The 19,629-nt window shown below is 46.5% G+C and overlaps 1 protein-coding gene across 1 annotated transcript in view; it reads left to right on the top strand.

Annotated features, from left to right (window-relative positions):
- Window positions 1-9,989: 9,989 nt before the first annotated feature.
- The window catches only part of EXPH5 (exophilin 5), a 57,769-nt gene continuing 48,129 nt past the window's right edge, over window positions 9,990-19,629 (top strand). Inside the window, exon 1 of the mRNA XM_075266046.1 lies at window positions 9,990-10,240. Coding sequence (XP_075122147.1) covers window positions 10,116-10,240 — 125 coding nt within the window. The 5' untranslated portion in view covers window positions 9,990-10,115. The remainder of the gene's footprint in view (window positions 10,241-19,629) is intronic.

A 19,629-nucleotide genomic window follows, 5' to 3' on the forward strand; every position in this document is an offset into this window, starting at 1 on the left:
CTCCTCTCATTGGTGGGCAGAGGACAGCAGAGAAAGGGAGGGGGGAGAGAGGGGGAGTGTCCTGCAGCGCTGACAGGAGCCAGACCTGAAGCTCCTGTGTCTCCGTTGCTGCAGCTTCTGGGCCCCCTGTTGGTGGAAAGTATTCCACCAACAGGGGGCCCCGATCATTATACTCGGGGGTCCGAAAAGACCTCCGAGCATAATGATAGCAGCTGTCACCGGGCCCCTAATGTCCCAGGCCCTGTGGCAGCTGCTACCGCTGCTATGGTGGTAGTTACGCCACTGGGCGGTGTGAATTTATTCTAATTCTGAGTTTCTGGCCAGTCTCTCCAACATACAGATTTTCAGTGGAACATTTGGTGCACATTATCAAATACACTACATACAACAATACAACTACAATACATTAGGTGTGTTACAGGTGAACGTAACTGGGATTTTATATTCCCTGTTAGAGTTTGGTATCTCTGTCCTGTCAGTGGTCATATTCTGTCATCATTATGAGTCAGCCATTAAAAAAGGTATCACCCACTAAAGACTTGCAAGTTTTTTTTCGTTTTTTTTTTATATTTCATAACCACTGGCTAACACGGTACAAGAACAAACATGTGTTTGTAAGAAGCTAAGTCGCCCAATGTTACTTTATGGGACATGTGTGAGTAAGAATTATATGACACTACATCATCACCCAAGTATATCATAGTTTACAGTGTCATCCGAGTGCATTACATTATGCACTTAACTTTATAGGATTTGCTCTATTTCCATCAGATGGAGTCTTGGATGATCCTTCAGATGACACTATCAGACACATGCATAAAGCCTTAAAGGGATTGTCCTGTTATGGATACTTATTCCCTATCCACTGGACAAGGGGTAGTAGTTTTTTTTCATCACTGTTCTCCAGTGCCTGCACCATTCTACTGGACAAGGGATACGTATCCAAAAGCCGGGCCCCCCATAGATCTGAAGCACAGGTGACTGAAAGTCCCCCAAGGCCTTCTTGTGAATGGGGTGTCAATGCTTTCACTTCTATGGGGCTGCCAGGTCTATAATCGCCAGTGGCGCCTGCAGCCCCACATGAGTGAATGAAGTGTTGGTCACGCACGCGCATTGGTGCTCCATTCACAAAGAGACCTTAGGGGGACTTTCTGGATCACTTGGGGTAGGGCTGCTTTAACCATAGGGCCAAAATTAGACTTGCACCAGGCCCTATGGTTTCAGGTGCCCTTTGGGACAGTGGGCACCTTCACTGTTTGAAGGTCCTACAATGCCCCAACTCATCGGCGTCCGTAGGAGCATGGGGAAGCATGATAACCGGGATGGGGGAAATTAAACTGTGGGTGCAACTGGACAGGGACATTGTGATATAATGTCTGAGAGGCCACGAGTAAGTGGGAGGGGTTAATGTCTGAGGGCCACGGCGGGCAGGTTGAAGTGTGATAAGTGCAGAGTCATTTGACTATTTGATGGGCCACTGAGGACTATTATATTGTATTGGGCCACTAGGGAGGCATTATACTGTGTTAGGGCCACTAAGGGACATTATATTATGAGGGGGCATTATAATTTCAGGTCAGGTATGTCTAAGTGGTGGTGATGATTGGGGGTTCCACTTATGAAACCTTTGCACAAGGCCTACCAATGTGTTAAAACTGCACTGACTGGGGGACTTGATGATTGGGCCCTCAGCAATCGTTCGGACACTTAGCCCCCGTCCTGTGGATAGATGACAAGACAACCCCATTCTCACGGTAGAGCCTAGTGCATGAAGCCAATAGAGCAGAAGCCCTACAGCATCCCAGTAGTGAGCAGGATGGCCTCCATGTGCCGTCATACATGGTCATTCATGGTACAGTATATGGGGTATGTACAGAGATATTCTCCCCTGGAAGCAATACTTATACGCCAAAAAACAATGACAGATCCTCTATAGAGTGTTTTGGTCATTCCATGACATACCAAGCATATTTTTCCACACATCAGATATGCGCTTATTATATGTAGCGGCCGCTCCTTGTGCTGATGCATACTATATATGTTTTACTATGTAATCTATGTATATTTTCCTTTCATTATAAATGACCCATTAATTCCACTATTCACCAACCCGTCATTATAGTGACACCTCTTATAGGGGGTTTAACCCATAAACAACATTTATCATCTATTCATAGGATACATAATAAATAGTCTTTATGGAAAAACCCCTTTAAATTGTTATAGTAAATGTCTATGAAATTATCATTCATGTCCGACTATGACAAATGTGTAATATATTTATTTATCCAGGCACTTTTATGTTATTCTACATGTCATATTTCACATATAATAGGTTATGTGGTGGTGAATCACATTAATGATTTCTCTCCTACTGCTTTGGGGAATTATAAATGATGGTACGTAGCGGTATGATTACTCATTCTTTGTATGTTTTATCACTTCTGTGATTCCACTGTACTTACAGCAATAGGGTGTTAAAGTAAAGTACAAATTACATTCCTTGGTAAACAGTGGCGTAACTAGGAATGGTGGGGCCCTGTGGCGAACTTTTGACATCCCCCCCCCCCCCGACCGACACCGAAGACCTCGACCGACCCCCTCCTACGCATTCCCGCGCGTTCTATTATGTCCCTTAGTGGTCCCTGCACACAGTATTATCCCCCATAGTGGCTCCTTCACACGGTATTGTCCCTTAGTGGCCCCTGCACACAGTATAAAGCCCCATAGTCGCCCCTGCACACAGTATTATGTCCCATAGTGGCCCCTGCACACAGTATTATGTCCCATAGTGGCCCCTGCACACAGTATTATACCCCATAGTGGCCCCTGCACACAGTATTATACCCCATAGTGGCCCCTGCAGACAGTATTATGTCCCATAGTGGCCCCTGCACACAGTATTATGTCCCATAGTGGCCCCTGCACACAGTATTATACCCCATAGTGGCCCCTGCACACAGTATTATCCCCCATAGTGGCCCCTGCACACAGTATTATGTCCCACTGTGGACACCCATAAACAATTATTATACTCTGGGGTCTTTTCAGACCCCAGAGTATAATAATCGGAGACCCAGGGGGAGAATGATATAAAAAACTACTGTTACTTACCTGTCCCCCGGCTCCTACGCTGTCTTCTCTGCTGCCGTCCTTCTTCAATTACGTCGGACGTCACATGACCCAGGACACAGGTTAATGTGACGTCAGAGACGTCAGAAAGGACGTCAGGAAGGAGGCCTGGCAGGATCATGGAGAGGTAAGTAACAGTGTTTTTTATGTTCCTTACCTCTCCCGGTCCGCCAATCATTATACTTGGGGGTCCGAAAAGACCCCCGAGTATAATGATAGCAGCGGTAGCGGCTGTCAATGGGCCCCTAATGTCCCGGGCCCTGTGGCAGCTGCCTCTGCTGCTATGGCGGTAGTTACGCCACTGTTGGTAAACCAATACAGAACCCAACCAGATAGAAATGTCAGGTTGCTGCAAAACTCGGCACGTCTCAGGCAGATATAAGTGATTACAGGTTTGGATCTTGCCAAAAGAGGCTGCTTTTCCCACTGTCCTATACAAAGGCTCTCGGGGGCTACTTTTGGGTCTAGTGCACCTCTTGATGAGAGATTATTGACTGTTAGAAAAGTGTCTACGATGCACTCAAGGGGTCCATTCACACGGAGGAAAATGGTGAGGAATTTCAGCGCTGAAAAAAAGCCTCCCATTGACTTCAACGGGTTTCTTTTTCTGCTAGAGGAACCCATTGAAGCCAATGGGAGGCTTTTTTTCAGCGCTGAAATTCCACACCAAATTCCTTACCATTTTCCTCCGTGTGAATGGACCCTAAGACGTTCTGCCCAGTTGACTTTGAGAAGGGATGTATCATTGGGCTGGATTGTTTCGATGAATTGCCCACCAACTGGGTGGATCTGACTTAGCTGTTGGGAGGTATTGGGAGCACTAGTCACGTGAGGGCACGCACATATGCTGAACTGGCTCTGGATGGCCCAGACAGATCTCCACTTGAAACGATTGTTTGATCCAACAACTAGCATGAGCAGCAGCCACAGATTCCTTTTCCATCATCCATTCACAGGTGGCCCCTTTCATTTCACACCCCGGACCATTTCCAGGTGCTTAGAAGAACGAGATTTTATACCACAGTGCCCATGATGTGTCCTGCCATTGACAGCCAGCTATTGTCACCTTCACTTACAGTAGAGTTTTCAATGAGAAATCTGTACTGCTGTGGATTGGAACTGTACAGTCTTTATGTAACATCTCTGCCGGTTTGGGTCACTGCACCACCCTCTGCTCGTGTGCTGCGGCGCAGGAGGCAGGTGCAGTTTGGTTCTTGGATTAAAGTTTTTGGTCGCACTGTGTGAACTCGGTTCTAGTTCTGTGATTGCATTTGCACCACACCCGTCTTCTGCCAATGTTGCCTCTGTCCATTAAGTGGTTAATCTGGCCTTGCATGTGATTGACAGCTGCCTTCCTGTGAACTCCATGGGCGGGTTCTTCCTCCCTGTTTGGCCTTGGTTCCCATTCACACCAGTGCTTGCTATTGCCGTGTGCATACCTGCTCTTACTGCCCCTGTTTTGCTTATACTATTATCCTTGACCTTTGGCTTTCCTCATTGACTATTCTCTTGACTCCGATTTGGCACTGCATCGCTCTACTGTTACCGAACCCTGGCTAGCTGACCTCCCTTTGTTGTTGTCTGTCTTGTCTGCGTTTTGTGTTTCACGTATTCAGGGAGGGACTGTCCTCGTGGTTGTCGCCTATTACCTAGGATAGGGTCTGGCAATAGGAAGGGAAAGCGGGGGGCTTCAGCTTAGGGCTCACTGTCTCTTGTGCCCCTCCCAGGGTTTAACAGTTCTGGGAATTGCTGTCTTAGCAATTCCCTTACACTTTAGCAATGAATCCAAGTTGTGTTTGGCATCCAACGATGGTCAGGTTTGAGTATGGAGGCTTCGTGGTTAAGGTTTCATTCTTCTCTTGTTCTTGAGCAACACACTGTCCCATCTATTTATCAAAACTGGGAAGCCATCACAAGCGACAGTAGGTAACTGTTAGTAGTGATTCAAGGAACACTAAAAGCTTTGGCAATATGTGCAGGATACCCTGAGGCCATAATAGTTGCCTCACATGGCAGGGCTTGCCAAGATATTTAAGGATTAAGTTAGTAAGTATGCAATTGCAAAAATCAAAATGATGCTAGGTTCATATCTGCGCTGATCTCTCTGTTGTTTAGTTGTTTTAGCCTGCCGGGGGACCCGAATAATGGAAAGATGGCCGCTGGAGGACCCCATTGACTATAATGTGGTCAGCTGAGTGTCTGTTGGGTGTCAGTTGTTTCAAAACTGCAACCAGGTGAAAAGAAAAATCCTATGTGCAGGACCTTTGTCTCCACCGATTTTTGATGGTTTCTGTACACGGTCTCCAACGACTCCAGTGCAGATGTGAAGTTAGCCTAAATTCTTTAACCCAAATTAGGAGGGTCCTCATAGGCGTAACTTGAAGCTTTCATCCCAAATGCAAAATCTGTAGCAGCACCCCGACTTCATTCTTCATATATAATATTGAGGCAGAGAGAACTTCTGGGCCCCCTCAGACTCCAGGGTGCAATCACAACCTCTAGTAACGCCCCTGAGGGTCTTTCACACTAATTTTCCACTTCACATCAATTGAAGGCGAGGTGCAGCATGAACTGCCTAAAAATCTGCCTGCAAAAATCTCTGTGTGAATTTAGCCTAATAATTCTGATACCTCTCAGAAGGTCCCGTGTGCCAGAATACAAATTTACAGCAGCCAGGGGCTTTACCTATAAAAGTGGCAAGTAGGGCACAAAAGTAAAAATAAAAACTCTGAAGTGTGCAAAAAATTGCAACTGTTTTCATGCCACAGAAAACTGCCATAGAAAGCGTGATAAATCAGCCAAGGTGTCACTTGTAAACTTCTTGTCAGTCAGGTCACTGTCCTGGGAACTGTAAATTATAATGAAAAGGCATTAAAACTTTATACACACATGAAGCAGATAAAATTGTTGGTATGAGAACATTCTTTCACTCAGCACGTGTTGAGATTTTTTTTTTGTTGGATATTTTTGTCTGCCTGGCGCCTGTCATACATATTGAGTCCGGGGTGGGGGTGGGGGTGGTGGGGTTTTTTGTTCGTCTTTGATCATCCGCCTCAGACAGCAGGGGGGGGGGGAGGTTGGCGGTGCTAGCAGTAACATTATAATAAATACAATGCAGTAATATTTTGTACCTGTAGGGTTTTGCTGTCCGCTTGAAAAATCGGACATCTTTGTGAACAGACACTTAAAGGGGTTGTCCCATCACAAGGATCCTATCTATACAGCTTGTTAATGTGGATTTAAGACTTTTCCTAATTACACTGCTTCAGCAAAACTGCTTTGTTTGTCCACTATCTTACTTTATTCAATTCATTGTTGACACTGCGTTTCTATGGCCCTTGGGATTATCTGCTCATTTCCCAAGTGATGTAGCTGCCTGCTCTCGGGGGTGGGGGTGGGTGGGGGGAGAGGCTAAGTGCAGGGAGCGAGCCTGTGTCTGTAGCTGTTCCTGTGTCTGCACCACACGCGACCTAGCTTCCTGCTCTCAGATAAAGGAGGGGGGAAATGAGTGCTGCTTTCTCATATAAAACAGTCTAAATCCTAAGGACCTGGTCCCTCTGCTCACTAGGATTTAGCTTTCTTATATAGAGCAGGCTAAAAGCTAGTGGATAGAAGGACCTGGTCCCTTAGCCCACTAGGATTTAGCCGACTCTATATAGAACAAGCTAAATCCAAATGTTATAGGACCTTTGATAACATCACAGGCCCTTCAGTCGTCCCATAGGATCACGCTATGTGGTGGGCGGAGCTACACACTAATTTGGGGCGGAGCTAAACTGGAGGTAGTTGGATAGTATGGCTTTGCATATGAAACCTCGCCCACCAATTGACGTTGAAAACCAGGAAGAAAGAAGTCTTTGCAGCAGCGAAGACTGGTGAACAAGGGACATGGGAATACCCCTTTAAGGACAGACACGGACTGTAAAAGAACGCACATGATGTCCCATTAAATCAATGCAAGATGTAACGGACACAGCTAGTGTCCGATGCTAATGTTCGCGCAAGAATTTGCGCGGACATTAGCATCGGACACTAGCTGTCAGACACCGACGCTAGTGTGAACGCCCCCTTAATCCTAGCAGGCTTCGAGCTTGTATGATAATGTCCCAGACGGCACGTGGTCTGGGATATTACCATTTAGGCCCAAAGCCTGTGCTAGCAGTAACAGGCTATTACTACTAGCACAGGCTTCGGGCCTATATGGTACTGCTAGCACAGGCTTCGGGCCTATATGGTAATATCCCAGACTACGTGACCTGGGACATTACCATATAGGCCCGAAGCCTGCTAGGAGTAACATCAGATCCCGGAGAGGTGAGTAAAACTGTTTATAATGTTCCCTCACCTCCCCTGGGGCTCTGATTATTATACTTGGGGGTCTGAATAGACCCCCGAGTATAATAACAGCAGCAGTGGGATCGCGTCCTGAGACCGGGCCTATTCACTACCGCCCTCCGTGGCCTATAGTACAAGAGGAAGCGGGGGCGGCAGTGAACAGGTCCGGGGAGGTTGGTAAATAGGGCGCTACCTGCTGGGGATACTCCAGCAGGTAGCGGCCTATTATAAAACAAAAAAAAAGTTATTTTACTTACCGACCTCGTGCTGCTCCCGCTGCTGCCACCTCCTCTTCATCCGGCAGTAGGATGTCTGTGTCTAGGCGTAGGCGGCGTGATGACACCACCTATGCTGAGACGCAGACATCTGAACCAGCGCAGGAGAGCCCCACTGGTTCAGAGTAAAAAAGTAAAAAAAAAAAAAAAAAAATCGACCGTGCTGTCGCCCCCCCTCCGCATCACCGCCTGAGGCGGTCGCCCTCACCTTGCCTCATTAGAGGTGCGGTGCTGCGGACATATTATAGCCGTGTGAAACTGGGGCATGCAAAGCAGCCCTAGTTACAGGGGAAGACAACCTCGTGTTGAGGCATTAGTCGCTGGCTACTATCCAGCTGCACATCGCTGCTGGTAGCCAACACCAGAATCAGTCACAGAGCATGATGTAGCCTGCAAAAGAGAATACAGAATGGGTTAGAATTGGTTTCTGTCTTCTCCTGAAAGTCCCTGACTGTATGACAGCTGCGTATCCACCCTGATCCTGCAGGAGCTGTAACCCTGTGACAATTGTACAAAGCTCACAACTAGGCAACATACAGGTACAGTACATGTATTGCGCTTATATTGGAAATCATGTGAACTATGGTTTCCAATATACAATATACTGTATCATTAAAAAGAATACAGGACAATATTTTTTGTTTTTTACATTGTAAATCATTGTCAGATAACATATACTGTACATCAAAACATTCTACGTGTCTGTGCTGGACTTGATGCACACACTAAATATAGTGTGAACAGAACCTAATTGATAGAATTTAAGAATGAGACAGCATATTTGAAGAAATACATGTAAAAATGCAAAATGCAGACAGGTTTAATAATCACAGGACTGTATACAGTACTAGGGCTAAGCTGCAAACCATCCCAGATTCAGTTGGGACAATCCCAAATTTTAGGTGATGTCCTGCTGTTCCTCTGAAAGGCAGTATAAAGCCTTCAGCTCTCTTCTTCGACACCAAGCCTCTGTAACTGCATCATACCTGTGGGAGAACAGGGCCAAGTGAGTATACTTTTTTTGCACATGCAGGCGCCATTATAATGTGGGGCACGAGAGGACTTTATACTGTGCGTTGACCACAAGGAGGGGCCATATTAATGTGTGAGGGCCATAAGGTGACATTATACCGTGTGAGAGCCACATGGAGGGGTCATTATAATGTGTGGAGGTAACAAGACTGACTCTATACTGCGTGCGGGCCAGAATGAGAAGGCATTATACTGTGTGGGGGTGACAAGGTACATTATACTGTGTGAGAGCCACAAGGAGGGCACATTATCATGTGTGGGGGTAACAAGAGTGACAATATACTGTGTGCAGACTACAATGAGGGGTATTATACTATGTTGGGGCCACAACAGGAGGTCACAAAGAGGTGGCATAATAATGTGTGGAGGACACAAGCTACCATTATACCGTGTGAGAGCCACATGGAGGGCTCATTACAATGTGTGGGGGCAACAAACATGACATTATGCTGTGTGCGGGCCAGAATGAGAAGGCATTATACTGTGTGGGGGTGACAATGAGGGGTATTATACTGTGTTGGGGGTGCAATGAGGGGTATTATACTGTGTGGGGGTGACATTGAGGGGTATTATACTGTGTGGGGGTGACAATGAGGGGTATCATACTGTGTGGGGGTGACAATGAGGGGTATCATACTGTGTGGGGGTGACAATGAGGGGTATTATACTGTGTGGGGGTGACAATGAGGGGTATCATACTGTGTGGGGTGACAGTGAGGGGTATTATACTGTGTGTGGGCCACAGGGGGGCATTATAATGTGCGGGGTCACAAGGAAGGGACATTTTAATTTGCAGAATGTGTATAATTTTGTATATAGACATATATATGTGTATATATAGAGAGAGAGAGAGAGAGAGAGAGAGAGATAGATACACACACACACACACACAGCTATAATTATATATAGATACACATGTAGCTGATTTGATCTTTCTCTGCACATTTCCCATGTCTTTGTCATGGCTTCAGCCTGTAGCATGTGAGGGGTGTGGGCAGGTTCCTGGTACGGGAGGCAGGTGCGGTATTATCAGGGTGAGCCCCAGTCACACTTGTCCTCCTGTGTCACTCTACTACAGTCTGTCACCTCCAGGAGCCGCCGCCCCGCCCTGCACGCTGATTGGTCGCCACCTCACCTCAGGGCTCCTTTCTTCATGCTGATTGGCTCAGCCGCCCGTCAATCACTGTCTCGGCCGGCGGCAGGTGGATGTGTGTGAAGTTGCAGGCAGAGCAGGAGTCGCAGCCGCAGGGACTGTGCACGGACTGGCATCATGGTGGCGCCCCCTCAGGCTGACTAGAAGAAAGGATTTACAAAGGGTTAAGAGTCTCCCCTGCCAGAACCATGAGCGGGAACTCCGGCCGGGGCAGGCTGGATCTCAGCTTCCTTGAGGAGGAAGAAGCCAGCCGGATCCTGGAGGTGCTGGAGAGGGACGAGCAGCTGAGGAGGACGGAGAAGGAGAGGCTCAGGTGAGGGGGGTGTAATACCTGGCAATGATCATCTGGGGAGGGGGCGCTATGGTGTCTGTGGACACTTGTGTGACAATGAAGACAACCTGCGCAGTGCACCTGCCAAATACACCTTATATACCTGCAATGCAATGGAGAAGATGTCCTTGCCATTATTTTTTGCAATTTTTAAGGCTAGGGGCTACATGACACATGGATAAAAAAAAGTTGCACAACTAAAACTTTTCTACAGGTGTGACCTGGCTGTCAGAACACAAGCAAGTGACAGACAGGCAACTACTATGGAAGCCCCGGGCAAGCGACCTGTGACCACAATGTGTCTTGTCACATATTGTCATATATCGCAATGTGACACTGTGAAATTTTTGATGTCCTGTAGTCCACCACTGCTGTCCATTCATTCACATCCACACGTAAGTGCTACGGCCAATCAGTGGCCTCCGTAGTGGCAGGAAAGGACCCCGTCATGTCACTCATATAGGTCAAGGGCGCACGTTACCTTCACCGCCGGGATTTCTGCACCACATCTGCACCCTAGGTCAATCGGTAGTCTCAGTGGTCACAGAAGTGACCCAGTGACGTCATTGGGTCTTTCCAAAACCACTATTGAGGCCACTGATTGACCTCAGCAGTCAACTGCGGTCTTGATTGACCTTGAGGAATAGATGTCGCCCACTTGACAGTTCACTTGCATTGGGTACCAAAACCGACCTATTACTGGAGAACAGGGGAGAAGCGTACAAACAGCATCAGAGTCATTGCAGGGACTGTGAAGGTAGGTGAGGACGTGACAAGTCCTCGTTAACAGTAGGCTTCTGCAAAATAGGCAAAATTACCAGATTGTTGGGGTTCAACTGCTGGGACCCCTGACCGGACAGAATAACAAGGGTCTTGCGTCTTCCCAGTTTGATAAGAGGTGGTCATTTCGGTTCACTTATGCCCAATTTATCACTAAGGCACTACTGACAATTCATATACCGTATATACTCGAGTATAAGCCGACCCGAATATAAGCCCACCCCCCTAATTTTACCACAAAAAACTGGTAAAACTTATTGACTCGAGTATAAGCCGAGGGGGGGAAATGCAGCAGCTACTGGAAAATATCAAAAATTAAAATGGGGAGGGAGTGTTTTGGTTGTCTGTCTGCCCCTTCCCTGAGCTTCAGGACTGTTTTTTTTCCACCCACTTGGAATTCAGCCTGGCTGGATATAGGGTATCTGCAGTGCTCCTATTAACCCCTTCCCAACGGAACAGGAGCCCTGCAGATCCCCTATATTCAGTAGACCGGACACTGTCAGACACAGGGATACCTAATGTGTTTGTGTGTCACAGTCATTTTCTACTTTTATATGTATTCTAGGGAAAGGAGGGATTTACAACCTTTGTTTACTTTATTTTTTTATTATATATTTTTAAAGCTCCTGGTTTTTTTTTCACTATTTTATGGGAGATTCTATTACGGCTGGTCATAGATCCCCCCCCCCCAAAAAAAAAAAAAAATAAAATCTTTTTTTTTTTTTTTTTGCTTGACTCGAGTATAAGCCGAGGGTTTTTTTTTCAGCACAAAAACTGTGCTGAAAAATTCAGCTTATACTCGAGTATATACGGTAAGTGCTGGCTCCTGTCATATGGACATGGCTTTAACCACACTTATACGGGTTATGTGTCATGGCTGACCTGCAGAGGCTGATCCCAGTGATCTTCATAGAGACATACATGAAGGTGTCCAGAAAGACAGGGGTCCGAGGATTGTGCAGCTCTGCTCTACTACTGTGAAGCTTTGGGTCACTCACTATAGGGCAGCCCTATAAACACACAGAGGTTTCCAGTTTTTAAAGGGAATGTCAGCCAACCCCTCTTTCATAGAGCCTGTATAAGATTCTCACGGCGATATGCAACAGCAGGTAATATTGTTTACACAGGTCACATTGCTGGGATATAAAGTCTACAGTAGGCTACAAGCGGAGCGGAATTGGCTCCTTATATTCATGTTTATGTACAGGTCCGGGAGAAAACGTCATGGACAGTATCCGGTTGTCCTACACGGACCCTATACTTTTCAATGACTAAGCCCAGACCACAAAATGAACAGGAATAGGACCTATCCTAAATTTTACCCCCTGGTGGGCCTGTAACGATACACAGTCATGTTTATACGGCCATAGAAAATATGGGTCAGCGTGCTATTCATTAAAAACACAGATAGCACACGCTCTTGGTCATGGCCTTACAGTCAGGGAAGAGCGCCATGTGAGGTGCAGGTTATACCGTATATTTTGGACGGTGCCTCCAGCAAGAATATCACATTTCAATGCATTTCTAGGGAAATCACTTTACGTACAGATTTTACATAGATATGGATGAGAGTTGTAAAAATCTTTTGATCTTGCAGACTTGACACTGGAAAAGTCTTCTTGGTCTGCTTGCAAAATATATATAAGTATTGGCTATTCTTCACAGATTTCTTCCCAAAATCTCTGTAGTGCCCACTGTTCTATATGTCGGTCTTGTGTACCTAAGGTGACGCTGTGCAGACATGCCCTGTGCCCTGCTCCTTCACCCGGTAGTAACCAGGCCAAGTATGGGACAAGTGAATGATCCGGCTACTACGTCGCATCCAAGAGTCACCCGTTTATTTGGCTTCCATCCTAATAATTAGCCAGGGACGGCGGCTTGTGAAGTGTTACATAGCCCCAAGGTTAATAGGGCGACATGTTTAATAGTAAACTCCCTGTACATGGGAGTATTGCCTATTTGGGCGCTAGTGATGTCTCTACTGAAGGTATACAGTATAAACCACGTAACCGGCTGAAACCTGGAAATTCACGTGCGGCCCCAAGTTCATAACACAGTCCATGTGAGTCCAGGAATCTCAGATATAGGGAGATTATTGCTGGTTTGTTACACAGAAGAGCACATCGTACAGAGCCGCTGGGAATTCTGTGTGCCGCCATATGGCGCTCTGTATAACACTGGATGACAAAGATAGAAGCAATAGGGAAGTCTAACATCAGTTTTACAGATACAACAAACTGATGCTAAAAATGGATGGAAACTACTGACCATCCGTCTACATAGGGTCAGGGTTAAACAAAAGCAGGTCAGTTTTCTGTAGGACCTGCCACACTTTTGTTTCCCTCAAAAAACGGACAGAAACTTAAGCTAGGGTATAGGTACTGCTCCATAGACTTCAATGCAGATCCTACACCCACCAGTACAGTTTGTATGGCGAGTGAGAAGCGTCTCGCGGTATGTAGTCTCTGTACAGCTGATCTCCAGGGGTCCCATGTGTCAGACCCCCCCAGAATTAATATTATTGGCCTATCCTAAGGATCAACCATCAAAACTGAGTAAGTTTTTTTGGGCAGTCCTTGGGATAGGCCATAAAATATCTGATCAGTAGGGGTCCACCGATGGCACCCGGGCCCCATTTGGCAGTACTCTATGCACAATATGGGGAAGAAAGTAGTTGGCTCCATGCCCTCAATGGGAGCTAGGCTGCAGTAGCAGCACCCGGCCACTATACTGGATCTGTGTTGTGTATGGCTGGGCCCCGTACAGCTGATCAGTGCAGGGGCCACCTGAGATATTTATGGCCTAAGGATAGTCAAATCCTGGACAGTCCATATGAGTAATAAAAACACGTTTGCATCCTAAAACCGCCTTTTGAGATGTTTTACATCTGTTGCACATTGCATGTTGAACCTAATGCACATGTCCGAGTGTACAGGCCGAGAGTCTCTGATGATTATAGAGCAGGTCCTATCCTGCACCGTGTCATTGGAACAGATCGGAAGCCCCCATAGAGGTGAGCGAATCATGAAAGGCACATGGATGACACTCAGATGTCGCACTCTGCTGCAAAATTGATCCCACCTTGGTCTGCACACTCGGCCGTGTGCATAGGGCACCACACTGATAGGTCCTGAGTAGAGATCTACTGCAAAAAAATGGTCAACCTACATAGGGAGCAGGTATTAGATGATAACCACTCATTGGGGGATAGCAGTATGTAGGGGCTTATCACGGACAGCCATGATCCTATTTTATTTTTGGATCTGGTACTGTCCTTCGATGATTCCATTTCCACCTATGGGAAAAAACAGATGTATTTATCTTTTTGCTTTACTGTACTTTACACCGCCTCTAGATCCGTGAATAATGGCATCCAAGTGCTGTTCATGATTTTTAGGCACCCATAGACTAGAAAACAGACCAAAATTCTGCACGCCTTTAGCCACGGACTGTTCATCTATGCAAAGAGAATGGACATCTGCATGTGTCAATGGACATCGCACGTTCTGAATAAGCCCTGTTGCACATAAATCCTTTATACTTACCTAGAGATGAATCTGAGTCTCAGCGGACTCCTCTCTGGTGCTCCCGGCGCCTGCGCGTTTCTTCAGTGAAGCTGAGGACGTACATTCACTGGATTCACTGCACATGTGCCGGAGGTATGGGGCATGGACACTGAAGCTGAGGTGTATTCCTCTGGATAAAGTGAAGAACTACACCGGCTTGGGGAGTACAGCGGCAGGGGGAGTATAAGGGTAAGTTCGCCTCAAAACCCTGACCAAAAAGATGACTTCCATTGAAATCAATGGGAGCCGCTGAGGTCTTTTTTTCCAGGAACCGTTTGTTCCGGCTCCCGGGAAAAAGAAGAAGCGAGGTGCTCATTCTTCAGGCCGAGTTGCCTCGCGTTTCGGCCTGAAGACACTCCCTCCTCCGGACTAGACCCATTCATTGGGCCTAATCCAGAGCGGAGTGCGCAGCTGGATGCCGGTGCAGTGCACCGATTTCAGTCACGGCTGTCCGGGTTTTGGATCGGAACCTGAGGCGGAACCTAAAGAGTTATTATTTTATCTAGTGCAAGATTTCGGTTTCGACGCCTAAGAAGCGAAACCTTCTCTACCGTGTCCATCACACAACAATGGGCACGATTAAAGCTCTGATGTTGTGACCCGCCCCGATGAATAAATGGGGTAACTAGCATAGCAAATAATTAAAATAATTACTTTTTTTTTAATGCTAATCCTTTATCACTTAATTCTGACAATAGCATGACTGGGAAGCTGTTAAAAAGCACGCTAAGCGGGTGGTGGAGGCTTATAGGATAAAATACAGGTGACAGGTTCCCTTTAAATGGTTTTGAGCAATTTAAGTCAATCGGTTTCGGTGGTGACATAGGGGCAGGGCCGCTTTACCATAGAACAAATGGAGCATCCACATTGGACGGGCCCTATGGTAGAGGGGGGGCCCACCTCAGTTGGCCTGGATTAAGCTGTTTCGGGCGGCAGGTAGTGATTTTAACTCTGTCATGTCCTTAGGAGACAGAGTGGAATATAATAGAGGGAACAGGGTTAGGTATACTATGGTGGGGGCCCACATACAAAAAGTTGAACAGGGCCCCCTAATCTATTAAATTGGCCCTGCATAGAGGGCCGTCTTGTCCATGTTTCCCTTTGGAGCCTGCCCCATATTTTTAGACCGCAGTCTGTGTTATTTTAGTGACATACTATATTATATTATGTTAATTTCAGGATAATTATTAGGTGCATTCATAGACGGTCCATTAGATGTACGTGTTCCAACCGGAGGTTTATAAAACTGTGAGGCATTTTGTTTCCTGTTTGTGTTAAGGCCGATTAATCCCTTTAATTTCTAGTTCCAGATTGTAGGAATTCCCATTTTATAGGCGCATTTATGAGACACAACCAGGTCCTTAACTATAAACGTTTATGGAAGTAATTGCATAGGAAACCGTGCAAGGAGGATTATGATATCCTTGGAGTGAAGGAGGGAATTTACCTATTGGCCTCATTTGTCGTATATGTATATATAGCGCAGGCTCAGGACATGGCCTCCTGCTGAACATCTGAGTTGATTTGGAAGAAAATTCATTCCCAATCTGAGATTTTTTTCCAAGAGGGAAACTGACATTAAGTGTTCGGTTTCCCTGCAGCGCCCCCAGAGGAGAAATTAAGCATTACATAGTTCTAGTTCCATGATGGCGAACCTATGGCACAGGTGCTAGAGGTGGCACTCAGAGCCCTCTCTTTGGGCACCCATCCGTGGAACATATTATACTGTGTGGGGGACACCGTGGAGCAAATTGTACTGAGTGGAGACCACTGTACAGCAGATTATACTGTGTGGGGAACACTGTACAGCAGATTATACTGTGTGGTGGCCACTGTCCAGCAGATTATACTGTGTGTGGGCCCCTGTGGAGCAGATTATACTGTGTGGGGGTCACTGTGAAGCAGATTGTACTGTGTGTGGGCCTCTGTGGAGCAGATTATACTGTGTGGGGGTCACTGTGGAGCAGATTATACTGTGTGGGGGCCACTGTGCAGCAGATTGTACTGTGTGGGGACCACTGTGCAGCAGATTATACTGTGTGTGGGCCACTGTGGAGCAGATTATACTGTGTGGGGGCCACTGTGGAGCAGATTATACTGTGGGGACCACTGTGCAGCAGATTATACTGTGTGGGGACCACTGTGCAGCAGATTATACTGTGTGGGGGCTACTGTGGAGCTGATTATACTGTGTGGGGGCTACTGTGGAGCAGATTAGACTGTGTGGGAGGTCACAGTTGAGCAGAAAGCTCTATAAAGCTCCATTCGTATGACGATATTTTGCAGTACAATTGTGGATCCGCACATTATTAAGGTTATTTGGCACTTTGTGATAATTTAGTGGGTTTTGGGTTGCAGTTTGGGCACTCGGTCTCTAAAATGTTTGCCATCACGGTTATAGTTGACATACATGGGATGTTAGTTTAAAGTGATTTCCAAAGATCAACGGACAACAAGGAGCCCATTTTTCTCATTGGAATATGATAGTCACATGTGTGCCCTGCCACCCAATTCAATGGGGGGAGATATACATAGAAATGCCAGTCTTCATATCTCCTGTATCATTAGTGGTTGCTCTCCTCATAAATCGCGCAAAATCTATATCAGCTCATGGCTGGCAAAGAATACAGGCATTATTTATGTCATAGGTGTCAATGATCATAGACCTTACTCGTCTTGCCTTCACCACCACCACACCTCTATTTAGGAAAGTGGAGCTGCATCAAAGATCGAAAAAAGTCTAAAATTTTTCTGCAGAAAGAAATTTGCAACTTTTTCATATTTAGTATGCCAGGAAACGTACAAGGCATAATAAAAACTAGACTTATTAAATCTCCTCTATGTCTATGGGACTGAAAGATACGGGCAAGCGTAGTACTCGGCCATCTGGAGTAGCACCACACGTGTATGACTACCATACCTTCTTGGGATCACCTAGGAGGTCCTAACAGAGCTGACGAAGAAGTAAGACGACAGAGAAGGGGAGGATGCAGGTGAAGAAAAAGGCGTCACTGGAGAGACTTCTCGGGCAGCAGTGGGGACGCCCCTATCGCTGTTTGAGCGCTGGGGCCCGCCCTCATTGCTGCGGAGAACTCATTAGCATACCGGTAAAAAATGGTATTTCTAAGGAACGGCGTGGAGGAGACCACGTCTAAAGGTAAGAGACGAATAGCCTTTCTAAAGGCTATTCCTACGGCTAAAGCAGAAAAAAACTGCTTTAAAGGGATTCTGCCATTAAAAACTTTTTTTTTTTGTCGTTAAAAACGTCGGAATAGCCTTAAGAAAGGCTATTATTCTCCTACCTTTAGGTGTCTTCTCCGCGCCACCGTTTGGTTAAAATTTCGTTTTCCATCGATATGCAAATGAGTTATCTTGCAGCACTGGGGGCGGTCCTCAGCGCTCAAACAGCACTGGGGGTGTCCCCAAGGCTGCGAGAGAACTCTCCAGTGCCACCTCCATCTTCTTCTGGAACATCCTCTTCATGTGTCTTCTTCCGGTGCAGGTGGTAAAACTTGTAGGCCTTGGGCAGAGCCGACTGCGCATGCCCACAGGCCACAAGAAAATGGCCGCTTACACAGTGTTGCAAGCGTCCATTTTCTCGTGGCCTGTGGGCATGCTCAAGGCCTAGAAGTCTGAAACCTGCGCCGGAAGAAGAGGATGAAGAGGACGTTGCTGACGAAGATGGAGGCGACGCTGGAGAGAGTTCTCTTGCAGCATTGGGGACGCCCCCAGTGCTGTTTGAGCGCTAAGGACCGCCCCCAGTGCTGCGAGAGAACTCATTTGCATACCGACAAAAACCGGGATACCTACGGAACTGCGGCGCAAAGAAGACAATGAAAGGTAGGAGAAGAATATCCTTTCTTAAGGCTATTCCTATGTGTTACTCAAAAAAAAAAGTGTTTGAAGGATAGGATCCCTTTAAGATTTTGAGGCTGTCGCTCAGCAACTCAGAGCTTCAGCTCCCTACATAAGTTTTCTATGGGATTCCGGTCTGGAGACTAGCTAGGCCACTCCATGACCTTATTGTGGTTCTTTTTGAGCCGCCCCTTTGTTGCCTTGGCTGTAGGTTTTGAGTCATTATCCTCCTATAAGACCCAGCCACAACCCATTTTTAATGTCCTGGCGGAGGGAAGGAGGTTGTCACTCAGGATTTTATGGCACATGGCTCCATCCATTCTCCCATTCTCTTTCTCCAAACACGGCGAGTTGAGTTAATGCCAAAGAGCTCAATTTTTGTCTCGTCTGACCACAGCACCTTCTCCCAATCACTCTGAGAATCATCCAGATTGGACGTGCTGCCGACAAGAATAGAAGCTGTATGGCTGGGGAGGGGGAAATGATCATAAGAAGCCCTCCCAACAATCACAGTGTAATAGGAAAGTCGGCGAGTGCCAGGCCAGTTCCTGTATCGTCCATCAGAGCTTATTACAGGGATGTCGTCCGTTCCCATACCCAAACACAGGAAATGCCTGGGAATATCTGCGCAGCCATTTGCTGTGGACTGGAGAGCAGCAGGGACCCAGTAAGTGCCGGAACGGGAGAAGCAGAGCTATCGCTTCTGTTGAGTTTTTAACCAGTTCTGAACTTTTTAGTTTTAATGTGGACAGAACCCGGCTTTAGGCTGCAGACACACAGGGGGTTATTGCAGCAAGTTAACCTTGATGAAGCCGCAAGGGTTAACCTGCTGCGATCTACATGGACGAGACTGAGTCTTATGCTGGCCCAGATTTCTCAGTATCTAATGCTGGACGGTGAATCTGACGCACTTTTAGATTGTGTCGTGGCCAAAAGTTTTGAGACAGAAATTTTGTTTTTCACAATGTTTGCTGGTTCAGTGTTTTTAGATCTTTGTCAGATGTTTTTATGGTTACTGAAGTACAATTCTTTATTAGGTATTATTCTTTAAGAATTGTCAAAAGAGGAGACAAGGAAGGCGGGGAACAGGAGTCAGAGACCATGAACAGTGCACTAGGTGTCCCACGATATTGAAAAGATCCACAGTGTGGTTTAGAATCGCAGTCAAAA

The sequence above is a fragment of the Leptodactylus fuscus genome, chromosome 2 (assembly GCF_031893055.1).
Source record: "Leptodactylus fuscus isolate aLepFus1 chromosome 2, aLepFus1.hap2, whole genome shotgun sequence".
In the NCBI taxonomy this organism is placed as follows: domain Eukaryota; kingdom Metazoa; phylum Chordata; class Amphibia; order Anura; family Leptodactylidae; genus Leptodactylus; species Leptodactylus fuscus.